Source organism: Aspergillus vadensis, assembly GCF_003184925.1.
Source record: "Aspergillus vadensis CBS 113365 unplaced genomic scaffold BO88scaffold_5, whole genome shotgun sequence".
NCBI classification, from domain to species: Eukaryota; Fungi; Ascomycota; class Eurotiomycetes; order Eurotiales; family Aspergillaceae; genus Aspergillus; species Aspergillus vadensis.
The window spans coordinates 1,623,588-1,645,343 of NW_020292043.1; the positions used below are offsets into that span (position 1 = coordinate 1,623,588).

Sequence of the window (21,756 nt, forward strand, 5' to 3'; positions counted from 1 at the left end):
GGATTCACATTGGTAATAGACGAGTTCGAGATGTTGTATGTCTTTAAAAGCGACCATTAATGGTCACGGTAAATTTGTAACTACAAGAAGGAATCGATCAAGATTTAAGCTCTACTGTGTCCTTCTGAAAATAAACCGGCATAATTCACATCTTCATATTATATCATAGTTTTACTGTCTATGGTATTACCAGTAAATCCTGGAATTAATATATCGCGACTAGACTTGCTGACCCAATCCGCAAATCCGTCTCCAAGCCATGTGGATATGGATTGAACCTGTCTAGTCCCCATGGATATCCCAGCTTATTTATCCTAATCCAGGCCTAGATAGACATATATCCTTATGATTATAGATAGATAATAATTATATTCACCTATCTATGAAATAAAATATTAGGTTTCTTAAGAAAAACTAGAGTTACAGTTGATTTTATAATTTAGAAGATGGTACCCTGGATTGTAGTAGTTAAATATATATATCCTACTTGTCACTCTATAGTACTCAGAGGGCAACCCTTCCCCCTATGTAAGGCTACTTATTCTAACTATTGTTACATAATAGGTAATATATAATACTTATATAGATGACTTTCATAGTATCAAGTAGAATATATAGATATCCCATATCCAATCCACGACCAGTCTAAAATTACACGACCGATCTAGGATATGGTGGGGACTTTGTATCAAGGACTTCAAATCTATATACTACGTTTGACAACAAAATATGCAGAACAACGTATGAAGGCTACTTGTGAGAGCCAATCAAATATATCTCATTCGGTGCGTCTAAACTAGAATATCGAACGTGAGAGGGGAAGGGAAGGAGTGGGGGGGAACGCGTGCGAACAACATAAGATAAGCGAGCGAGACGAAGCAAACAGAACAAACAAAACAAGGTCACGTGCAACGAACAAAGTAAGTAAAGCTACGTCACGTGCCTCAGTCACGTCGCTCGCCATGACATACTCAAGTAGGAAGAGAACCGGATCAGACATAGAAAACTGCGTTGGTTCGCTACTATTGATATCGCCTATTCACTCCTCCTCCCTCTGCACCGTAGGGCTCAACAGCGCGCTCTTGGTGGCGATCTTGGCGGCCAACGCAGTCAGAGGATCATTACTCAAAATATCAAACACACTGACGTCGGACTTGGCTTCCTTGAACACCCATGCGCGAACCTCCACCGCAACTAGACTGTCCACGCCGTAGCTGTTGGCCGGTCGACTGGCATCGAGATCGTCCAGCTCCATCATCATTGCTTTGGCCAGTTTCTGCATGAGCGCGCGACACACAATATCCGACGCCTCTCCCATCGTCTGCGCGGCGGCCAGACTCTCGTGCAGGCCCTGGCCCGCGTCCTCGGAGCTGACGGTGAATTCCTGGGTGTCAAAGATCCGCATGTGCGAGAAGCGCGCGTCCCCGAACCAGTACGGCTCGTCATGCCCGTTTTGGTTCAGTAAACCTCCGGTTGCCAGACCCGCAACAATCTGCGCAGGGATGGAATTGTTGATGGCCGCTTCGATGAGGGCGAGCACTTCCTGCTCACGCACACCGGTCATGGCACCTGTTTTGAGATATGAGAGAATCTCGCCTCGCTCGGCCGTGATCCCGACCCCAAGGACGACGCCCAGGTTGATTGACGTGGCATTGAGACCCAGCGCACGTCGATGGTGGCAGATGGCGTCCTGGTACGTGTTGCCGGCGTTGTAGTTGCCCTGACCGCGAGAGCCGACGATGCCTCCCACGGACGAGAGACAGATGAAGAAATCCAGGTCCTTGGGGAGCAGATCGTGTAGGTTGCGTGTGGCTTGCACCTTCGGACGGATTGCCGCATGGTAGTCTTCGACGGTCATGTTCTCGAAGAACACATCCTGCAGGTGCATCGCGCATGTAACAACACCTCGGATGGGGGGGAATTCGACTGCAGCTTCCTTCAGCACGGCATCCAGTTGACTTGCGTGGCTGATGTCGCAGGCATAGGCTTTGACATGCACGCCTTGAGCACGCAGCTTGGCTAGGAGCTTCTTGGCTTCCGGCCGCTTGTCGCCGGACCGAGACGTGAAGATGAGGTTGCGGGCGCCCTGGTCCGCCATCCGCTGGGCCAGAGAACGTCCCAGTCCACCGAGCCCACCGGGGATCAAGTATGTTGCGTCGGCCGTGAGCTCAGCGGGGCGAGCCTTCTGAGGCACAACCTGTGATGATGCTCGTTAGTATAGATTGAGATCTTTTTCTAGGCATTACTACTCACCGGAACAAGATCATCATCGTTTGCCTGAAAGACCATCTTCCCGATGTGTTTACCCGTCTGCATTGTGCGGAAGACTTCTTCGATCTGGGAGAGATTGAAGGTCTTGAGAGGTTTGACAGGGCGGATGATGCCTTCGGATACCATCCTCATCATGTCCGCGATGATGCGGCCAAACAGGGGGATATTGTCGCGGTAGACGCTGAGCATGTTCACACCGCAGAAACGAATGTTGTTCATAAACGGTGCCATGTCTATGCCGGTATTGCCAACGATATCCTTCTTGCCCAGCTCGATAAACCGACCAAAAGGCGCAACGGCAAGCCAGGACTGACGAAGAGCCTCGCCGGCCAGAGAGTTGAGAACAACGTCCACACCTTTCCCGTTAGTCATTCGCTTGATACCCTGGGCAAAGCTGAGGTCACGACTGTTGAAGATATGGTCCTCTGCGATTCCGTATTCCTTCACGAGGAATCGTTTCTTTTTCTCTGATGAGACGGTGACGAAGATCTCGGCTCCAATATACTGGCAGAGGATGATGGCCGCTTGTCCAAGACCTCCAGCCGCAGCATGAATCAGCACACTCTCGCCCTTCTGCAAATGGGCCACGTCAAATAGGGAGTAGTAGACCGTGCTGTAGATACAAGGGATGGATGCCGCGTCTTCAAAGGACATGTCGTCGGGGATCTTTTGGAACATCTCCTCCGGGTTGCGCAGGAAGTTACGGAAGCATCCCAGTCGGAAGGTGATCACTCGATCTCCTACTTTGTACTTGGTGACTCCGGCCCCCACGCGCGCCACTATACCGCTGCACTCGACGCCCAGATCCGTGTCGGCAATCTGGCCCATGGCGATCATGACATCGTGGAAGTTCATCCCCATGGCCTTGACGGCAATCTCGACCTGTCTGGGCTTCAACGGCTGGGAGTATTCCTCGTCGTTCACAAACTGGAACGTGTCCAACATGCCTGGGCTTTTAATAGCCAATGCCAGGGGCCGACCAGGTTGTTTGAATGACATAGGAACTGCATCCGGTGTCTCGGTGATGGAGGAAAGCATCTCGTTGACGGGCGCATCCGGGTCCAGACGGACCGTGTGAATCGTTCCATTTCGGAGAGCATATTCCCAGTCAGGGTGCTCGACGTTCTTTGCCTCCACGCCTGACTGCAGCACACTGTTGATGGCCAGCACCGTGGCTGGATCATCGATACCGACGCCGGGATCCAGGTCCAGTGTGGTGAGCTGCATATGAGGGATCTCGCCTCTGATGGTGCGACCAAGACCCGCAATGATATTCCCCTCGGGTGTAGAGCTTTCCATGGCCGCACCCCGCGTCAGCCACAATGTGGATTCAGACTGGAGGATCATGCGTTTGACGGCTTCAAACTCTTTCCGGCTGGCCTGATACAACAGCGGAGTGTATGCTTCCAAGAACGAGATGCATGCCTTCCCTGCTAGCTCGTGCTGGTCAAGCTGCTCCATGGAGATTAGTTCAGCCTTTGTACCTTTCCCGGCGAGCGCTTCAATTAGCTTGGAACAGAGTCCCGTGACGGACGGGGTGGGCTCAGCAGGATGAACAAGCACAGCATTCTTGGGAAGCCCTGGCGCTGGTGTCTCTGGAACGGCGGACGAAAGCATGAGGGAGACGGAGTATTCCTCTTCAATCTTGTGGTCCCGGAAACACATGTCCAGCCCGCTGAATCCGGCTTGTCTGAGTGCTGTTTCCCATTCGTTTTCGGACAGTCTTGGCCCGTACTTGCGACCGTCATTTTCTCCTGTGGAGTGTCATTAGCGATCTCTGCAGTTACGTTCATCGTGTTCTGGAATAGGCATACCCATCCACCATCCTGATAGAGTACCGAAGATCATTGGGATTCGGGCCAATGTGCAAGTGAGCTCCCCGAGAAGCAGAACTCCTCCTCTGTGGTGGAGTTAGACACCGACGGCGATGAAGTACATTCGGAGAACAAGGTGTACTTACGGTTTGAGCATATTCCTACAGTTCGCCAAGCAGGTACTGATGGAAGACGTCGCATGCAGCACGTTGTTGGCAATGACCAGATCATAGTGGCCCATGGGCATCCCCTGCGCCCCAGCGTCCTTCTCGATATTGAGGACTTTGTACTGCAGGAACGGCGCCCAGGGTGCGAACTCCTCCGATGCCTTCTCAAAGAAACCACTGCTGATGTCAGTAAATGTGTAGGACTGGAGACGCATCGAGGTATCGTGACGGTTTCCCAGCGCCTCCAGGACCACCGAGGTTGTGCCTCCTGTGCCCGCTCCCACTTCGAGAATCTGGAGGTCTTTCTTATGGGACAGCAGCTGGACATATTTGGCGATGATGGGATTCCACTTGTTGACACCAATTCCGTTGCGGTAGTACTGGGTGAGCAAGTCACCCTCCCGCATGAGCTGCAGTGGCTCTAGCTCTCCTCGAAGGATTTTGTCGTAGTCAGTCCCAAGGCGGCACATGAGCTTTCCATCCACGGTGGAGGCCGCTGCTCGCGAGAGGACTTCCTCGTCAAACGAGTCGGTCGTGTTGAGCCAATCCACGTTGGGGATGCTCCGTTGGCAGTTCAGCTTTCCCTGCGTGGCCAGTTCATATTGATGCTGCATATACTTGTAGAAAATGCGATGGTGGGGTGCAAACGTCTGACTGTCTTCTGGGCCAAACTGCCGCAGAACACGCTTGCAAAGAATGAAAGACGCCAGCTCAAGAATCCGGATCACCTCAGAGTCGGCATCTGGCACCTCCTGCCCATAACGCCCGAGCAACTCGACTGCGCGATCCAGCGGCAGATGCTCGAGATCGATATCCCAGGTCGGATGTGCACCCAGCTTCCGCAGGGACTTGGTAATGGTTTCGGCCGCCAGACTCTCTGTCATGGTCTCTAACGAGATATTTCGACAGCCTTCGATCACGATGAACGGCTCTTCCCACTCGCTGGTCGAGGCCGCAACCATGGCAATGGACTCGTTGAACCCGTACGGCTTCGACTTGGAGTAGCCGTAGAACCGAGTACCGGGGGAATTAGGGACCTTGGCGGAGATATACAAACTCTCGATGAACCGGGGGATCTTGGCACGGTCTAAATGCACTCCAGTTGGTGTCGAGGCCGGGATCATCATCTGGACGAATCCGTCCAAGCAGGCCGGATGAATCACATGAGGGTATTCAAAGTTCTCAGGCATGTATTTCTTGGTGTCTGGAACCTCCAGCATACAGTGGGCCTCGTAGTACCCGGAGCTAATATGGACGAGCGTCGTGAACGAAGGACCCCATTGGAGACCGAGTTCGGCCATAGCCGCATAGACCTGTCGCGGGTCATCTGGCTTGAATCCAGCGTTAGCTAGTCTGTGATACTCAGCGCGGTGGCGGTTCTTTGCTTCCAGTTCCTCATCTGTAAAAGTGGTATTGGCCGCCTTTTTATACTGGACGGAGATGAGACCCGAGCAATGCTGGGACCAAACCCCCTGGCGAGTGCGGCACGAGATGGTGAATTCCTTCCAGTAAGCATCCGGAAGGCGCGAGCCCATCCGCCACGGTCTGAATTGGAGCTTGGTTTCGATCGGCTCATCTGCCGGCACCACCATGGCGGTACCAACGGACACATCGCGCAGTTGGAAACCTTCAATTTCCTTGCTCTTGTCGGAAATCTGCCGGATGCCTTCGATGGCCATGACCATCATCCCTGACAGCGGGTACAAGATCGAGGACTGTACTTTGTGATGTTCAATCCAGGGCATCTCGGCCACTCGGAGATAGTTTCGCCAAGACGGCTCCAAGTCACTGCAATGCTCGCTCAGAGCACCCAGCAGATCGTGGCGAGGAAGCTTCCGCTGGCGGTATGCAGCCGAGATGGGGGATTCGTACCAGTAGCGTTGCATGTGATTCCAGGCAAACGGGGGAAGGTCCGTCAGGGGCACTGGCGGAGTAGCTCTCTTTCCTGGGGTGTTGGCCATGGTCACATCCACCGGATATCCATGTTGATTGAGCTTGCCCAGTGCTTCGAGGGCGGTTCTTGTGGCGTCATTCCCCCGCGACAGAACAGAGATATAGGGAATCGGGGTCTTGGTCCTCTCGTGCTGCAAGATCTGTTTGATCGGACCCTGCAACGCGTCATGAGGGCCCACCTCTAACAAGACGTTGATGAATGCCTCTTTGCGCGTCGTGCGTCTCTTGCGTGCAGAATACGACACGGCGGTGGATACAGCCTGCAGGAAGTTGACCGGACTGATCATATTGTCCACCCAGTAGTCGGGCCCAAGCTCCTCTGCGTCGATCAGCTTGCCAGTGACGGAGGAGAACATCGCGGCTCCGGAATCCCCTGCTTTTAAGGTCCTGATATCCTGGAGCGAACGGCGATATTCTTCTGCGATTGCCTTGACATGTGGCGAGTGATATGCCGTCTTCACGGTCAGCCTTCGCACAAACACCTTGGAAGCCTCGAGCAATTCCTGAACTTGAGTGATGGCGGCCGAGTCGCCGGATAAGGTGACATTCGTGGGGCTGTTGATGCAGGCGACCACCACCTCCCCGTCAGTGATCTTATCAAGGTACGGCTGGACAGCAGCTTTGCCGAGTCCAACAGCCATCATAGCCCCATCCCGGGTGATGGTGTTGGAGAGACGGCCGCGATGGTAGGCGATCTTCCACGCATCCTCTCTACTGATGGCACCTTTTGCATAGGCAGCCTACAATCCGTCAGCGAGTGCTCTTTTGCAAAGCGACCTTATATAGCTTACAGCAATTTCTCCGCTCGAGTGACCAATGACCGCCGTTGGACTGATGCTCCATTTAGCGAGTAGATCAACCAAGGCAACTTGGAGCGCTGTACATGTGGCCTGACTGATGGCCGCTTTGTTGATGCAAGACGTGTCCCTGTCACGCACGAACTCCACTGTTGAGGTTAATATGCTGCTTCAATGTAGGAGTGGATATTATTTCTTACAGAATAGATTCCACGTGCATCCCTCGCTTTCCAGGTATGCCGTGGCACCTTCCAAACTCTGGCGGAAAGTGGCGTAGCAAAGAAGCTCCCTCCCCATTGCGTACCACTGGGCTCCCTGCCCGGTAAAGATGAATCCGAGCGAGGGCACCTGTGATGCTCTCAGGGGCTTGGGAACGCCCTGCTCCAGGAGTGAAACAAGTTCATCCACCGTGGACGCCACTGCATATGTTTTCCAAGACAGCCTGCTGCGACACTCGGACAAAGTATACACAAGGCTATCCAGGAAATCTTCGGGCAGTTCACCGCGCGTCTTATCAAGCAGGTATTTCAGTAGCGCTTTGGATGTTCTCTCTACCCCGTTCTGTTCGTGGGAAGACCAGTACAAGAGCTTTGGTGCAGGTGCGATCTTTGCGATCTCCAGTGGCGTACTGCTGTAGCTCGTTCGGTCGCTCACATTCCCGTCCACTTTCGACCAGGTACTATCTTGGCTCGAAATGGAGAGCAGATCGGAGAGAGTCTCAAGGTCCTCAATCTGACTGTCGGTGACGGTCCTGTGAGCACCTTTCAGCCCACGGCTCGTAAGATAATTGTAGGCATCATCCAGGATACAGTGCGCATTAGTACCGCCATAGCCGAACGAGTTGACACTTGCACGACGGAGGCCTTGCGTTGGCCAATAGGTCAATTTTGTTGGGATCTCAAAAACTTCGTCAGCCATAACTACCAGGTGCGAGGGGGTAAGGAATTAATCTCACAGTTATGTTCCACTCAGCCATTGGAATGCGAGGGTTTGGCTTCTCAAACCACAGATTAGGTGGAATGATTGCTTTTTCAAGTGCGTACACACTCTTGATCAAGCCAGCCAAACCACTCACGCCCTCCATATGACCGATATTAGTCTTGATCGAACCGATTGGAATTGGGTTATCCTTGGATCTGGACGCTCCAAATGTAGCTCCAATTGCAGATGCTTCCAGTGGATCACCGGCAGGCGTGCCTTTGGGTGTCTGTTAGCCTCTGAATGCGACCCTGAGGACTTAACAAGAAGAGCTCATACCAGTTCCATGCGCCTCGAAATAGTTTGTCTCGGAAAAGTCAAGACCTGCCGACTGATAGGTGGTCCTGATCAATTCCTTCTGTGCTTCTGCAGAGGGCAAAGTGATGCCTGGGGTTTTGCCATCCTGATTCACACCAGTTCCTCGAATCACAGCCCGGATGACATTATTATCCCGGAGGGCATCCGCCAGAGGCTTCAGAGTGATGACAGCGGCGCCTTCACCACGAGAGTATCCATTGGCCTTGTGATCGAAGGCCTGGCTCTTGCTGTCGGGACTGAGGAAATGCAGCGATGTCATTGCGATTTGCATCTCCGGCATGAGGAGAAGGTTAGTGCCACCCACCAGGGCCTGCAGGTCGGGTCAGTCATGGCACGTATCCTACATTTGGTGTACAAACATACAGTTTTGGATTCACCACTTCGAAGGCTTTGGCACGCCAGATGCAACGCAACCAGAGAGGAGGAACAGGCCGTGTCGAGACTGAGACTGGGCCCTTTGAGATCGAAGAACCATGAAATGCGGTTGGATATCAGAGCCGCACCGTTTCCAGTGCCTTCGTACTTCCTATAGCTGGTGTAAGCAGGCTCGTTTTTCAAACAGTACAGGATGGACCCAGCTTACGGAATATCCTCAGCATCATGCGAGCGAAGATTTGCGTAGTCCCTGGTAAACGAAGCCATGAAGCAGGCCATGGGTGAACCGGCAACCTCCTCAATGCGCAGACCGGCTAGTCAATATTAGCGACGCTATGTAACCCATCAATTGGGTGGGTGGAGTACCATTTTCCAAACTTTCATAGGCCACTTCCAGAGCGAGTCTTTGCTGCGGATCCATCGCATTGGCCTCCTGCGGGGTGATGGAAAAGAAAGGCGCATCGAAACAGGCCACGTCCTCCTGCATGTAATGGCCCCCTCGGACGTTCATGGTCCCCTGTCGTTCTGCATGCGGATGGTAGAAGGCGTCGATGTTGAATCGGTCCTTGGGCACTTCGCTCATGGCGCTTTGACCCTTGCAAATCAGATCCCACAGTTTGTCGGGATTCGTAGCTTCGCCAGGGAATCTGCCACCAATTCCAATGATAGCGATCGGTTCGAGAGCGTCGTTGGCCATGATAGACGCCATGTTCCGCGGGGTGACCCCATTTGTGCCGTTGGTATGGGGCATATCCGGGTCAGACATATACGGAGCCATTTTGAATGTACAAATATAAGGTAAGCTAGCAGCAGCTTAACGCCAGTACACAGATATACCGTAGTTAATCTGTGCCTATGTTCTCCATATTGCCGGTATTGTAGAAGATATATCATATGATATAAAGTCTAAAATCATCACCCAAGCCGATATTGTCAGCCGCAATACGAACCCCGAGGTTCCGCGCGGAGTAAACTCAGACTAAGCAAGAACACTCTCGAAAGCGAGATTGGATATCATGCTGTCAGACGACGGATTTCTCGACGGCTTATGGCCCCGGACTTCTGGGGCCGAGTCGGGAAACGGCACCCCGCACTCCGAGCGGCCACGCTACTACGATACTATACTATCCTATACTGTCCTATACCCTGTCTTACTATGTATGATAGCACGGAATCCTCAGAACCGGTCACACAGAGGTCAAATTTATTTACTCTACCTGAAATACATGTTGACTGTCACTTTCCATATTTGCCCAAATCATACATCCCCCGTTGACACTGCAGCGCCCGGTTCACAATGAGGTTTCTTTGCCTCCACGGCCATGGCACCAATTCTTCCATCCTCGAGGCGCAGCTAGAGCCCATCAGAGCCTATCTTCCGAGAAACTGGGAGTTCGAATTCCTGGATGGAGAAATGGAGGCTGAACCGGCGCCTGGTAAGTGGTTCTGATTCGTTCCCACTTCAGCCATCTAATGCTGACCATCGCATTGCATCTCAGGAATCGATGCAATCTTCCCGGGACCCTATTTTGGCTATCATGGTGAGCCAATCCCCGACGACGTTCAAAATGCATACGACCTCGTGCTGGAGGTAGTCCGAGAAGAGGGCCCCTTTGACGGGGTGCTTGGTTTCTCCCAGGGAGCAGCCGTGGCCTCAACACTTCTTCTCAACCACGCCAGAACCGATCCGACCGAAGAACTATTCAAGGTGGGAGTCTTTATATCCACGACGATGCCCTTCGACATGGGATCTGGCAAGTTGAAACTCACGTACGAGCCCGCGCAACGAGAGCTGTCCGCCATCCACCAGGACGCGGAGGGAAACGCAATCGGAGATGATCACATTGATTGGATGACGGATGTTCGGTCGAAGGGAGTGATTGATGAGTTTGAGGCCCGACGACCGATGGCTGCCAGCGCCAAAGAAGCAACGAGTGTCAATGTTCTGCTGAGGTTTCATCCAACCACACATATCCAGCGGATCAACATCCCGACTGCGCATGTTATTGGGGAGAAGGATCAGTATGCCGACCATGGCAGGGCCCTCGTAGGAATGTGTGAGCCGAGATTGGCACATGTGGTGACGCATGACGGGGGCCACCAGCTTCCTAGAAGTACATCTACGGTTGCAAAGGTGGCTGGCGCGATTCAGATGGCTGTTGAACAGATGCAGTTCCAAACTTGATGCTATCAACTTGTGGCTCCTTACAATATTCCACCTTGATTATGAAGAAAAATATTTATATAAGAGGCATTTGCATCAAACCATTCAGTAGTACAAATACCATGTGGCAGCGGAGTTTCTCAAATGCAGACAATATAGATTACTCTTACTGCTCAACCACCAACTACCAGGTGATCCTATTGGTAACGGCTATTACCAGTCAGCACGAATGACCAGTAACTAATTACTGCCTCAACTCCGTATGAGTAAGACGGATATCAGTAAACCGCACCCCGACAACACGACGACAGCTCGGGCCGCCCAAGTCCGCTGGGATTTTATAGGATCGTATCCATCTCTGTTCTATTGAACAAATGGACATGGTCAACAAGCCTTAGGGCCCGGCCGGTCTGTCTACCAGGAGTGTACAAATAGAATAACAGTTGCATCGTTTTACCAGACAGCGAAGCAGATGCTTAAAATGGAGCTATCACTCTACGGCTCCGTGGCTATTGTAGTCACCCTCTATGTCTTAGCCCGCGTTCTCTACCGTCTCACGCTTCATCCGCTTGCAAAGATTCCTGGCCCAAAGCTGGCCGCTGCAACGCAACTTTACCAGACATTCTACAGCTACCACGGGGGGCGTAGCGATTTCTACCAGCAGGTGGAGCGTCTTCACAAACAATATGGTATTCATTACTCTCTCCGAATAAAGGCGTTTGTTGATTAATATACCAAACCAGGTCCCGTCGTTCGTATCACACCGGACGAGGTATCCTTGAGCGATCCTGACGCCTACGACAAGATCTACCACGTGGGGACCAAATACTATAAATCACCCTCTTACTATTGTGTCTTTGGCTCCCCCTCAGCCACATTTACCGCCATCCAGAACTCTGTGCATACGTCCCGGAGGTCCGCCCTAAACCCCTTCTTCAGCCGTAAGGCAGTTCTGCATCTCGAGCCACTGATCCAGGACAAGGCTGCGAAGCTGGTTCAGCGGCTTGCAGAAGGCTTGGATGCCGGCTGTGGGTCGGTGGAACTGCATTGTCTGTTCAGTGCACTCAGTGTGGACGTGACTAGCGATTACGTGTTCCATGATTGCTATAATCTACTCGATAACTATCCAAGGTTTGGGCACGACTTCGCCCACATGGTGCGGGGAGTCCTGAAAGGGCTTTGGATTTTCATGCAGAGTAAGCGACTAGAAGCCATCATGCTCGGCTTGCCGCGGTGGCTTTCGGATCGTAATACTGTGATTCGAAAATATAACAAGCTGGTCGATGTATGTTTTTTGTGTCCTTTATGACTCATTGCTCGGATCAATACACTCACGCCAAGTCTATAGGAGACCAAGGCAAATGTGGTCAAGGTCAAGAGCCAGGTTGCTGCGGGTGAGATTGGTAATCTAAGCCGCAGATCGATATTCCATGAACTCCTTGCTCCCAGCGATAATGTCGGACAGGCTCCTATCCGCACGATTGATGAGCTGACCGATGAGGGTCTGAGTATCATGGTTGCTGCTGCTCTTGCAACAGGCAATGCCCTCACAATGATCGCGTTTCATGTTCTTCGCAACCCGGATATCTACCGTCGACTGCGGGAAGAGATGCAGCAGGAGTTTGCGGATCCAGAGAAACGTATAGATTTCTTGACCTTGGAGAAACTCCCTTACCTAGTATGTTGAGCCCTTGCTTTTTTCCTCTGACTATTGATTGATGCAGCGCAGACAGGCGTCGTCAGGGAGGGTTTGCGACTGAGTTACGGGGTTATCGGTCGCCTTCCCCGTGTGGTTCCTGACCCTGGAGCTGAGTTTAACGGACACTTTCTACCGGCTGGTGTAGGTTTTGACGTTTCTTTAGTCTTTGGATATGTGGCTGATTTTCATTACTACCCGTCTTGTAGTCGGTTGTAGGGATGTCCTCCTGGGTCATGCATCGCAACCCAGGCATATTTCCTGACCCCGAACGCTTCGACCCAGAGAGATGGATGGATCCTATAAAAGGACGCAAGCTCAGTCGATATTTGGTCAGCTTTGGCAAAGACAGTCGACAGTGCATTGGCATGCCGTCAGTACTATACCACTATACCTGGACGACAAACAACTGACAGATGTTACAGTTTGGCATATTGTGAACTATACGTTACCACGGCCATGCTGTTTCGCAAATACGGTGACTTGGAGTTAGACGGAACAAAGCCCGAAGATCTGATTTATGATGATTATTTCTCTGCGTTTAATCCGGAGACAAGCCGAGGCATGCGAGTCAGGAGGATAAGCAAGTCTTGAGGACATTGTTGAAATGTAATACACCCCCTGCATTACGGTCACATTATGATGAGTTGCTATGATTGTGGTAAATTTCTGTCTGCTACTGAATGACTCGCGGTGCTGTACTTTTTCGGTGTATGCGGCCCGGCAATGTCCGTCCTTGCAGACAAAGAAACCAGCCTAGGGCTCCCATTGGGCAGTAATAATAGATTTCTCCAGCCTGTCACACTCACCGGGGAATGTCAGATGAGACTTCTGTTTTGTTTGCCTCCGGCTTGCCCCGAGCTTTCCATGCCTATTGTAGTCTTTCTTCCCAACCAGTGCTTTGCCCACTTCCACTGCGGGATTACTATCGAGTAGAATAGTCAACAAGCAGCAACTCTGTATTACAGAGCTGTTTCGTTCTCTGACTCCCATCATCAGCTCTCGAATGGTTTTCGCTGGCTGTATCCTATAATCCTCTGCCTAAACCCGTCATGGCCGTCTCGACCAGCATCGTTGCCGAGAGCGGTCCCGAAGAGCGCATACCGCAAGCTCTTTCCAAAAAGCACGACGAACCCCTTGCAAATGCCCACGAGCCTCCTCCGCAGCGGCAGCACCGTGGCTGGCGTTTCTGGGCTGTTTTTCCAGGCCTCTGCTTTGCCATCCTTCTTGCGGCCCTGGACACCTCTGTTCTTGCCACTGCTCTCCCGACTATCGTCGACCAGCTGCACTCCGGCTCACTTTATATATGGACAATCAACGGGTATTTTCTGGCCGTGGCTGCGGTGCAGCCTATCGCCGGCCAAGCGTCCGATCTTTTCGGTCGGCGATACCCTATGATCATCTCCGTCGTCCTGTTTGCCCTGGGAAGCGGCCTCTGTGGCGGAGCGAGCACTACGGAAATGCTGATTGCCGCAAGGATTGTGCAGGGACTCGGGGGCGGAGGCATCTTCGTGATGGTGGATATCATCGCGGCTGATTTGGTAGCCCTCCGGGAGCGACAGAAGTTCATGAGTATCATCATGGGCACCTTTGCCCTGGGCACATTTATCGGACCTGTGCTGGGAGGCGCCATCGTCACCAAAACGACATGGCGGTGGGTCTTTTACATCAATCTCCCCGTGGCGGGGATTGCGCTGGTCCTGGTTACTCTGTTTCTAAGGGTCAAATGGAACCGAGAAGGCACTCTCAAGGATCGACTCGCTCGGGTGGATTTCTCCGGGAATATGATTCTCTCTGCGGCGATCGTGGCCATCCTGATTGCCCTCACCTGGGGAGGAACAACGTATACCTGGAGCTCGTGGCACACCCTCGTCCCTCTCCTGGTCGGCGCTCTCGGCCTCGTCTTGTTCGGTCTGCATCAGGAATATGTCGCCCGCGAGCCGACCATGCCGCATCGCGTGTACAGTAACACCACTTCTCTCGTGGCCTACATCCTCACCTTCCTCCACGGAATCATCATGTCCTGGCTCTCCTTCTTCCTGCCGATCTACTTCCAAGTGATGCTGCGGGCCAGTCCCATGAGGTCCGGGGTAGATATCCTCGCCATCGTGATCCCCCTCATGCCAGCCGGCATCGTGGGTGGCCTCATGGTAGCCATGACCGGCCGGTACAAGCCCACCATCATCCTCGGCTACAGTCTGATTTCCGTCGGAGTGGGTCTCCTGACGCTCCTAACCGACAAGTCGAGTACAGCGACATGGGTCATCTTCCAAATCATCACGGGAATCGGCGGCGGGCTTTCCCTCACCTCCACGCTCCCGGCAGTGCAGGCTCCGCTGCCGGAGAAGGACGTCGCCATCGCCACCGCGAGCTGGGCATTCGTGCGGAGTTTTGGTGCCATCTGGGGCGCGGCCATCCCCGCGGCCGTGTTCAACTCCAAGTTCGACAGTCAGCTGTCCCACATCAGCGACGAGGCCACCCGCAATCTCCTGGCTCGTGGAGGGGCATATGAGCATGCCACCAAGCTTTTCATTGAGGCCTTCGACAATAATCCCGCCCTGCAGCACGAGATCCTAGACGTCTATCAGTCATGTTTGAAGCTGGTTTGGCAGGTCTTGCTGGCGTTTTCCCTCGCGGCGTTTCCCCTTGCTGTATGCATTCCGCAAGTAGAGCTGCGCAAGGAATTAGTGACGGAGTTTGGACTGGACGAGAAACATGGTGAAAAGAAGAGACGAGAAGCCATCGAGCACGAAACGGCAGTAGAACTGGGAAATCGAAGCACTCACAGGGACGACTAAACTCGTTAGCGTCGTGTCAAAAGCCAAGCCACACGGGCGATATATATATCAATATACCGTGTTAAATGTACATTAGATGACACAAATATACTCTCCTCTTTCCAGCAAGTCCCTGAATGCTGCTTTTTCCACACCTATGAACCTCGCAAGCAAATTATATGGAGATACTTGGCTGTACATAGAAATTTTACCTTCTGATAAAGAGTGAAAATGGAAAAATGATAACTCCCGTTTATCGAAAAACCATACTGTCGTCTATTTACTTCTATAGAAGAGTCTCTCTTCTCTCAAAATGCAGGCAGACTGATACAGGTAGCTTATTCGGCATTAGCGCCTCCTTCAACCGCGGCCATCCAGGCATCTATCTTTTCCAGAAGTCCCGGACGGACGTGTTTCGGACTGACAAGCTCCTTCATGGCGGCGGCGAGCACGCGTAGGTTTTCGATGCAGGGATCCACATCGACATTTCCCCTCATGTCCAGCATCCGCGAACAGGTCTGGATTGCCATAGTCATCGGCCACACAAGGAAGCGGTCATGGTGTTTGAATATCTCCAGCTTCTTGCCGGTTAGCCGTTGGCCTAGCTGGACCGTTATGGCAATGTCGGTGGCAGCGGTGATGCATTTTGAAATTGCCTCGGTGGCGAGGACAGCCGGTAGCTTGTCTTTCTGTACCTTGACCAGGGCCGTCTCGTGTAGGGTGATTTCGACCGCGGCTAGGTTCATGCGCAGCGACAGGGATCGTGGGTCATCGGAAAAGTCGTTGTTGACGTGGTGGGAAAGTAAATTCCCTCGGTAGTGATTGATGGCTTTATCAATCGAGTAGTGCGTCTCCCAGAAGGCATGGGGACGATTCATCTGCGAGATGGTGTGGTCGATACATCGTCGGTACAGGGATACCATGATGAGTGTGCCAGAAAAGGATGACACGGACACCTCGGCAGAGATCTCAGCTTCGATCTGCTGAATTGATGGCATGGCAATCGTACAATTCGTCAATTGGTCTAGAGATTCGCTTGGAGATGGGAGACGGATAAAGTCCTGGATATTTCATTAGCGTGAAACCTACAGCAATAACGCGCCTGACATACCGGCATTTCCAAGGCCGATTGGGCGTGCAGATGGGTGGTTGATAAGGAATCGAATACATAGAGAACCCAGAAGGTGCGACGCCGCTCTTCCGCAATGACAGCGCAAGAGGCCGGTGGGAGTCGCGGCCGCTGGTCCCAGGGTGCAGTCACGGTCGAATTCGGAGGACTATCGACCCGGTCAAGGCCTATCAGTTTGGCTAGCCTGATAGCCCGCCCGAGAGTCATCCAGGCCCGAGCAAAGTTCGGCTGCTTGAATTCGTAGAGGGTCAACAAGGCAAGCGCTTGGAGAGTATTGATGCTCGCCAGAGATTCTCCCGTATCCTGTCTTTCACACAGGTCCAGAAGGGTGCGGCATTGCTCGTAGCATCTGTCGACATGACAGCGGAGTTCGGGCACTGAGAAGGATCCCAGTACTGCCATGGCAAATGAGAGGCTTTGAACCTCAATTGACGGTGACATCTCGGATATTTCAGCCTCAAAGCGAGATCGGCAGATTAATGGCATAATGGGATGGAACAGATCGAAGTACCTGTCGTGTCTGTATTCGTCAGATGGGCTTGAGCCCGGAGGAGCGTGGGTAGCCTACAGTCCTTGCAGGAGCCCTGGAGACAACTCCAGCACATTATGGTTGGTTGCGGCAGGAAGCATCTCCAAAAGCATAGAGTCCAGGCCAACGAATCCGTTAGAAACGGGCATAAATGGCGCCATCAGAGGTTCAATCGGCATCGAGGAGGAGGGAGCGCCGAAGTCAAACTCGTACGGGTCGTTATTTGCCATGGAGGGCCTGATAGCTCAGCAGACTGAGTAGCGCAACGCAGACCTGTTGAATATCTTACCAGTCATTCATGGTCTGCCCGCCGAGATCGGGCAGTTCTAGTGTCGACAAAAGTGCCGAGTCCATATGTGAGGGTGATGCATTTGATGTAACCGGCCCGGAAGCTGCAGCATCTGACTCCAAAGGGGTTTGCGTAGGGTTCTGTATTGACGAATGGAATGCCAGTTGGGCCTCTGCCTGCTCTGTGAAGGAGTCTGGATTAGCCAGAATCTGTGTTGCATAACGTAAAAGGGCGAATTCAAGCTCATAGCTCACTCAGACGGTCGTTTATTGTCACTAAATATCGTGATAAATCTAGCTTTGACGGCGTCGGCTTGGAACGACTCAGGTAGCGACATGTTGTCCCCATTTTCGCGCACCTCCCACACGTTGGATGTTTTCTATCACAGCGGATCTTTCGCTCACGACATGTCCTATGTAGATTCGTCGAATTAGCAACAGAAAAATAATGTGATGGAGGAAACCACAGGGAGACCAGACGAACGCACATGCATGCCAACCGTTTTGAAGCATGGTTCGTTATGCCTAACTCTTCGACGTGAGACTCCTTGCTATCATCAACGGCATCAACAATGCTAGAGCTTGCCATTGGTGTCGGATATCCCGACCAGCAAAGTCGGATTGCAGAAAATAGAATGGATTTCTGGTAAATAGAGTTGATTCCTCCTTGGCGTAATTTCTATTCACTGATGATCAGTACTTATAGCATTTACAGCGCCCAATATTCGTAACATTATCATCAGCTTGGGGGGCCCCAAGTGCTATAATCAATCAGACGTATTCACCCTAACAACGCAATCCTCTGAAAGTAGACCATTCATAGGACGCCTTTGTGCAAGGATAAAGTAAGCACTAAATTAGACAGGTCCAAGTCATGAGCAACCGATGAAATTGGGGAAAATCATCATTCTTAATAATAAATAAATAGTTGGATTCAAGAGTGCCCTTATTGGCCGGAGACCTTCTCATCTAATCTCTAGATGGTATAATTAATATGATCTGCATGAAAAGTGCTTACAGCTCGGGGCCGCGGAGAGGGTTGGCGCCGATGTTGGCAGAAAAGGCTGAACATCGGTTTTGGGGTAGTTGCTGCTTTATTGAAAGGGTTTCAGAGCGCAGTAAGCATAGCAGTAGTTAAGTATGCTGCATCTTTCACGCCCTTGGTGAGAACCCGGTCGCCTAGGGCGGAAGCTTTATGGCTGGACGTAGACCAAGAGAATAGACCTATGTCTATGTAACTAAGGTTATGGATGCACATATTTCATTTTGAAGCAAACAACTAATTATTGAGATTTGAGTGAATGGCTCACTTGCTTCCCAGGCCATTGTGATGGGGAAGTTGCAACGGAGACTGGTACATTTGGAGCATTGCTTGTTGTTTTCAGATAAGGAGAAAACGTAACATATTATCAACAATATAGCCTGCTCGATAACTTGGTCTTACCCTCTAGGGGGAAGCCAGTAAGTGCAAGGCTATCAGTGTCTGAATCGCCGTCTACCATTTTCCATTCATCCACCTTAAGATAAGGGTCAACTTGTGTCTTTCGCTTTGACGCATGCTTTAGTAGTGAGTGGGGTTTGGCTGACCGGATTGTAAGCTAAGCTGGTGCCTAAAGAATGACAAGGAGGGGCAATCCTTAGTCTAAAACGCCCACATTAACCCCCTTTTGCTCCGCTTTGCTTCTCGGCTAATACAAGAGATGTCGCTAGGGAATAACCGCACCTAACAAGTAGCGGGATGAGGAACATGGTCATGTCGCTTTTATCTCTATATGCCTCAATTAATTGAAGAGTTCTGCTGTATCCACCGGCGAAACTTCTCTAGCTTCTGGGCGGGTCCTTCCGTCCAACCAAAAGTACAAACGTACCACTTTCGTCCATGGCCAGTGTGTACAAATATTTTTTTTGGCTTACCATAGCCGCTATTGCTTGGACCTCTTGATAAGGAATATGATTCGTGATTGTGTGAAAACGCGCCAGTTAACAGTCAGCCAAATGTGGCGCGGTCATGGTGCATGAAGCTATGTTTTTCCTGGACCAATGGTAATCTTTGCGCCAATCATATTTGCTTCTTCAAAGGCATGCTCACGCAGTCAGCACACCCATTGGAAACAGCCCGTGGGCTTTATTATTTGACATCAACGCCGGTTCATAACCTTGAGGGCACCAGAATGAGCAATTGGACATCACGCTGCTACGGGATTGTCTATGTATTACGTAATGGTGGACCAATCAATGAGATGCTAGGCTTTCCGCTGAGTCCTGAGACATGCATGACTTTCCGTGACTGGTTCCCCCACTGCTACGCAATCTGCTGGAAGTTATGTACGGGCATTTGGGCAAATCTGCGTGGGGGAGGATGTTGTTCCTTATCTAGACAATTGGTTCAAACTGAACTTATGCAGCATATTGATTCGGCCGCGAGCCTGCACCGAACAGTTTGGGGCAGGACGTGATAGGATGATAGTTGTGCATTAGTGTGTTGTAGGTAGGGCGCCATAATCTCACCTCAGCGCGGCAGCGCCCCTTTTGCATCGGGTTGATGACGTGTCTTTCTGAAGTATTCGAATCAACAGTGGACGACGGTTGAAATATGTAGCTGTAAACAGAAGGAGACTTCTCAGTGAGCCCAGCCCAATCAGGGGGGTAATTGTGAGACCTCAGTAGAGTGGTTAACGGCCAGGGTAGGGTAGGTTAATAGAAAAATTCATACCTGCCATCAGGTTAACAGTTAGGTATAAGATTTCCTTATACCTAACTACAGAACAGCTAAGAATAAAATAATTAATTATTTTAATTATTCTTAATACTAAGACTTACCTGCTATATTCTTTTAAGTCTTAGCACAGGTAAAATATACTCAGGTTAATAATTATCTATCCTGATTATTTATATCTTTTTTAATAACTAACGCAAGACTAATCTTCTTGATTTCAAAAATAATTAAAAGAAAGAAAATAATATATTTTATTTTATTTTTAATTAATTAATCTGAAATTATCTCGGGTAGTAATAAAAATCAGGTTTTTAAAAAAAAGCTGCTCTTACAACATGAAATAATAATAAATATATATATTTACAGCTTTATTTTAATTATATATTATTTATAAATTATAAACATTCTCTAAACTACTTCTCCAGACTGGTAAATCTCTCTGAAAATTATTTTAAATAATAATAAATATATTTATTATTTTTTTTACAGACTTAAAAAGGCCTCCAAGTATTAATAATAAATTTAAATATTATAAATTATTTATATTATTAAATTATAATATTCCATATTATTCTGTTTCTAGTAGGGAAATCCTCACAACGGGACAACAGTCAAATAAAGTCAGATCAGATTATAAGTAATATCATTCGATAGAGCTCTTCATAAGAAATATAGTGATATAACTTTTATTTCTTTAATCAGTTATTCTGTGGTATTATAAATATTTAAAAATAGGAGTATTCTCTTCTGATTATAATTAATATATATAACAAAAATTTAATTGGATTAGTATATATAATAAAAATTTAAATCAGGTTAGTATCCTTTTCTACAGACTCTAAATCTAATTAAGTCTATTAAGCATTATAAAAATAAATATTATAATAATAAGTATTATCCCAATAAGCATTACATAAAGTAATATATTAATATTTTTATAATAAATCCTAAGAATTCTATATATTCTATAGTCTAGAAAGCTCAAATCATATATACTTCTTATTTAGTATTAAGGCGTGATATTACTAGTTAAGTAATAAAATAAATAAATAATAAGTAAAATAAATAAATAAAAACATAAATTACAGTAAAAGAATAAATTATATTAGTAGTTATCTAAATACTCTAGTAAAACAAAGTAAGAGATTATTTATAAATAATCTGAGTATCTAATATATAATTATACTTACTCCAGTAATTATCTTAATATTTAATACTATTTACTTTATTTAGATTATATACTTTGAGAAGTATTTCTTTTTATAAAAAATATTAATATATTATAATCTATATATATACCTACAGTTACTTATAAGAAAGCAGAGGTTATATACTGACTAGTAGATTATAAAAATAATAATAATATTAAAAAAAGATAAAATAAATAAAAAATAATATTATATTAATATATTTAAACCTGCGCGATCCCGCTGAGCTAGCAGATAATAAAGAAAAATAATATTATAATTAATAGTTTTATTATAATTCTTATATATAAATAATATTCTTTCTGCAGGAGATATAATAAAAATTAATAGATAAGCTAATATTATATTTATTTTTAATATTATTTTTTTTAGTATATCTTGTCCTCTCATCCCTCCATGCAGCTGGTGAGATAGAAAGAAGAAAAGATTATAAAAAAAAAAAATAATTTTATTATTATATTTTAATCTCCGCGATCCCATTAAATAAATAGATAATAGAGTAGATAATAATATTTTTATAATACTAGAATCTCTTCTCAGGAATTAGATAATAAAATAAATAATAATATTTTTATA

The 21,756-nt window shown here is 49.0% G+C and overlaps 5 protein-coding genes across 5 annotated transcripts; 3 read left to right on the forward strand and 2 right to left on the reverse strand.

Moving 5' to 3' along the window:
• Nucleotides 1-1,039: 1,039 nt before the first annotated feature.
• Nucleotides 1,040-9,382, reverse strand: BO88DRAFT_423703 (type I polyketide synthase; the record flags this gene model as incomplete). Its single annotated transcript, XM_025708669.1, has 11 exons — nucleotides 1,040-2,197; nucleotides 2,254-4,025; nucleotides 4,086-4,171; nucleotides 4,232-6,945; nucleotides 6,997-7,151; nucleotides 7,203-7,899; nucleotides 7,958-8,199; nucleotides 8,260-8,608; nucleotides 8,662-8,824; nucleotides 8,882-8,987; nucleotides 9,040-9,382. 11 exons carry the CDS (start codon nucleotides 9,380-9,382, stop codon nucleotides 1,040-1,042), a joined length of 7,785 nt encoding a protein of 2,594 aa, XP_025565711.1.
• A 588-nt stretch (nucleotides 9,383-9,970) lies between these two features.
• BO88DRAFT_413077 (uncharacterized protein) lies at nucleotides 9,971-10,858 on the forward strand (the record flags this gene model as incomplete). The annotated part of the gene is made up of 2 exons (XM_025708108.1): nucleotides 9,971-10,109; nucleotides 10,173-10,858. The coding sequence occupies 2 exons, from the start codon at nucleotides 9,971-9,973 to the stop codon at nucleotides 10,856-10,858; spliced, it is 825 nt and encodes a 274-aa protein (XP_025565712.1).
• A 460-nt stretch (nucleotides 10,859-11,318) lies between these two features.
• On the forward strand, nucleotides 11,319-13,127 carry BO88DRAFT_334687 (cytochrome P450; the record flags this gene model as incomplete). Its single annotated transcript, XM_025702811.1, has 6 exons — nucleotides 11,319-11,526; nucleotides 11,581-12,116; nucleotides 12,186-12,515; nucleotides 12,567-12,677; nucleotides 12,743-12,906; nucleotides 12,959-13,127. 6 exons carry the CDS (start codon nucleotides 11,319-11,321, stop codon nucleotides 13,125-13,127), a joined length of 1,518 nt encoding a protein of 505 aa, XP_025565713.1.
• A 331-nt stretch (nucleotides 13,128-13,458) lies between these two features.
• Nucleotides 13,459-15,506, forward strand: BO88DRAFT_403169 (MDR family MFS transporter). Its single transcript, XM_025706298.1, has one exon. The coding sequence runs from the start codon at nucleotides 13,586-13,588 to the stop codon at nucleotides 15,329-15,331; it is 1,746 nt and encodes a 581-aa protein (XP_025565714.1). The 5' UTR covers nucleotides 13,459-13,585; the 3' UTR covers nucleotides 15,332-15,506.
• Nucleotides 15,507-15,648: 142 nt separating this feature from the next.
• Nucleotides 15,649-17,605, reverse strand: BO88DRAFT_451592 (fungal specific transcription factor domain-containing protein; the record flags this gene model as incomplete). The annotated part of the gene is made up of 5 exons (XM_025710642.1): nucleotides 15,649-16,371; nucleotides 16,422-16,950; nucleotides 17,008-17,205; nucleotides 17,258-17,438; nucleotides 17,512-17,605. 5 exons carry the CDS (start codon nucleotides 17,603-17,605, stop codon nucleotides 15,649-15,651), a joined length of 1,725 nt encoding a protein of 574 aa, XP_025565715.1.
• Between the last annotated feature and the right edge of the window lie 4,151 nt (nucleotides 17,606-21,756).

What these genes read in the sequence shown, in the direction of transcription:
- BO88DRAFT_403169 (XM_025706298.1), top strand. Translation starts at nt 13,586, where the DNA reads ATGGCCGTCTCGACCAGCATCGTTGCCGAGAGCGGTCCCGAAGAGCGC.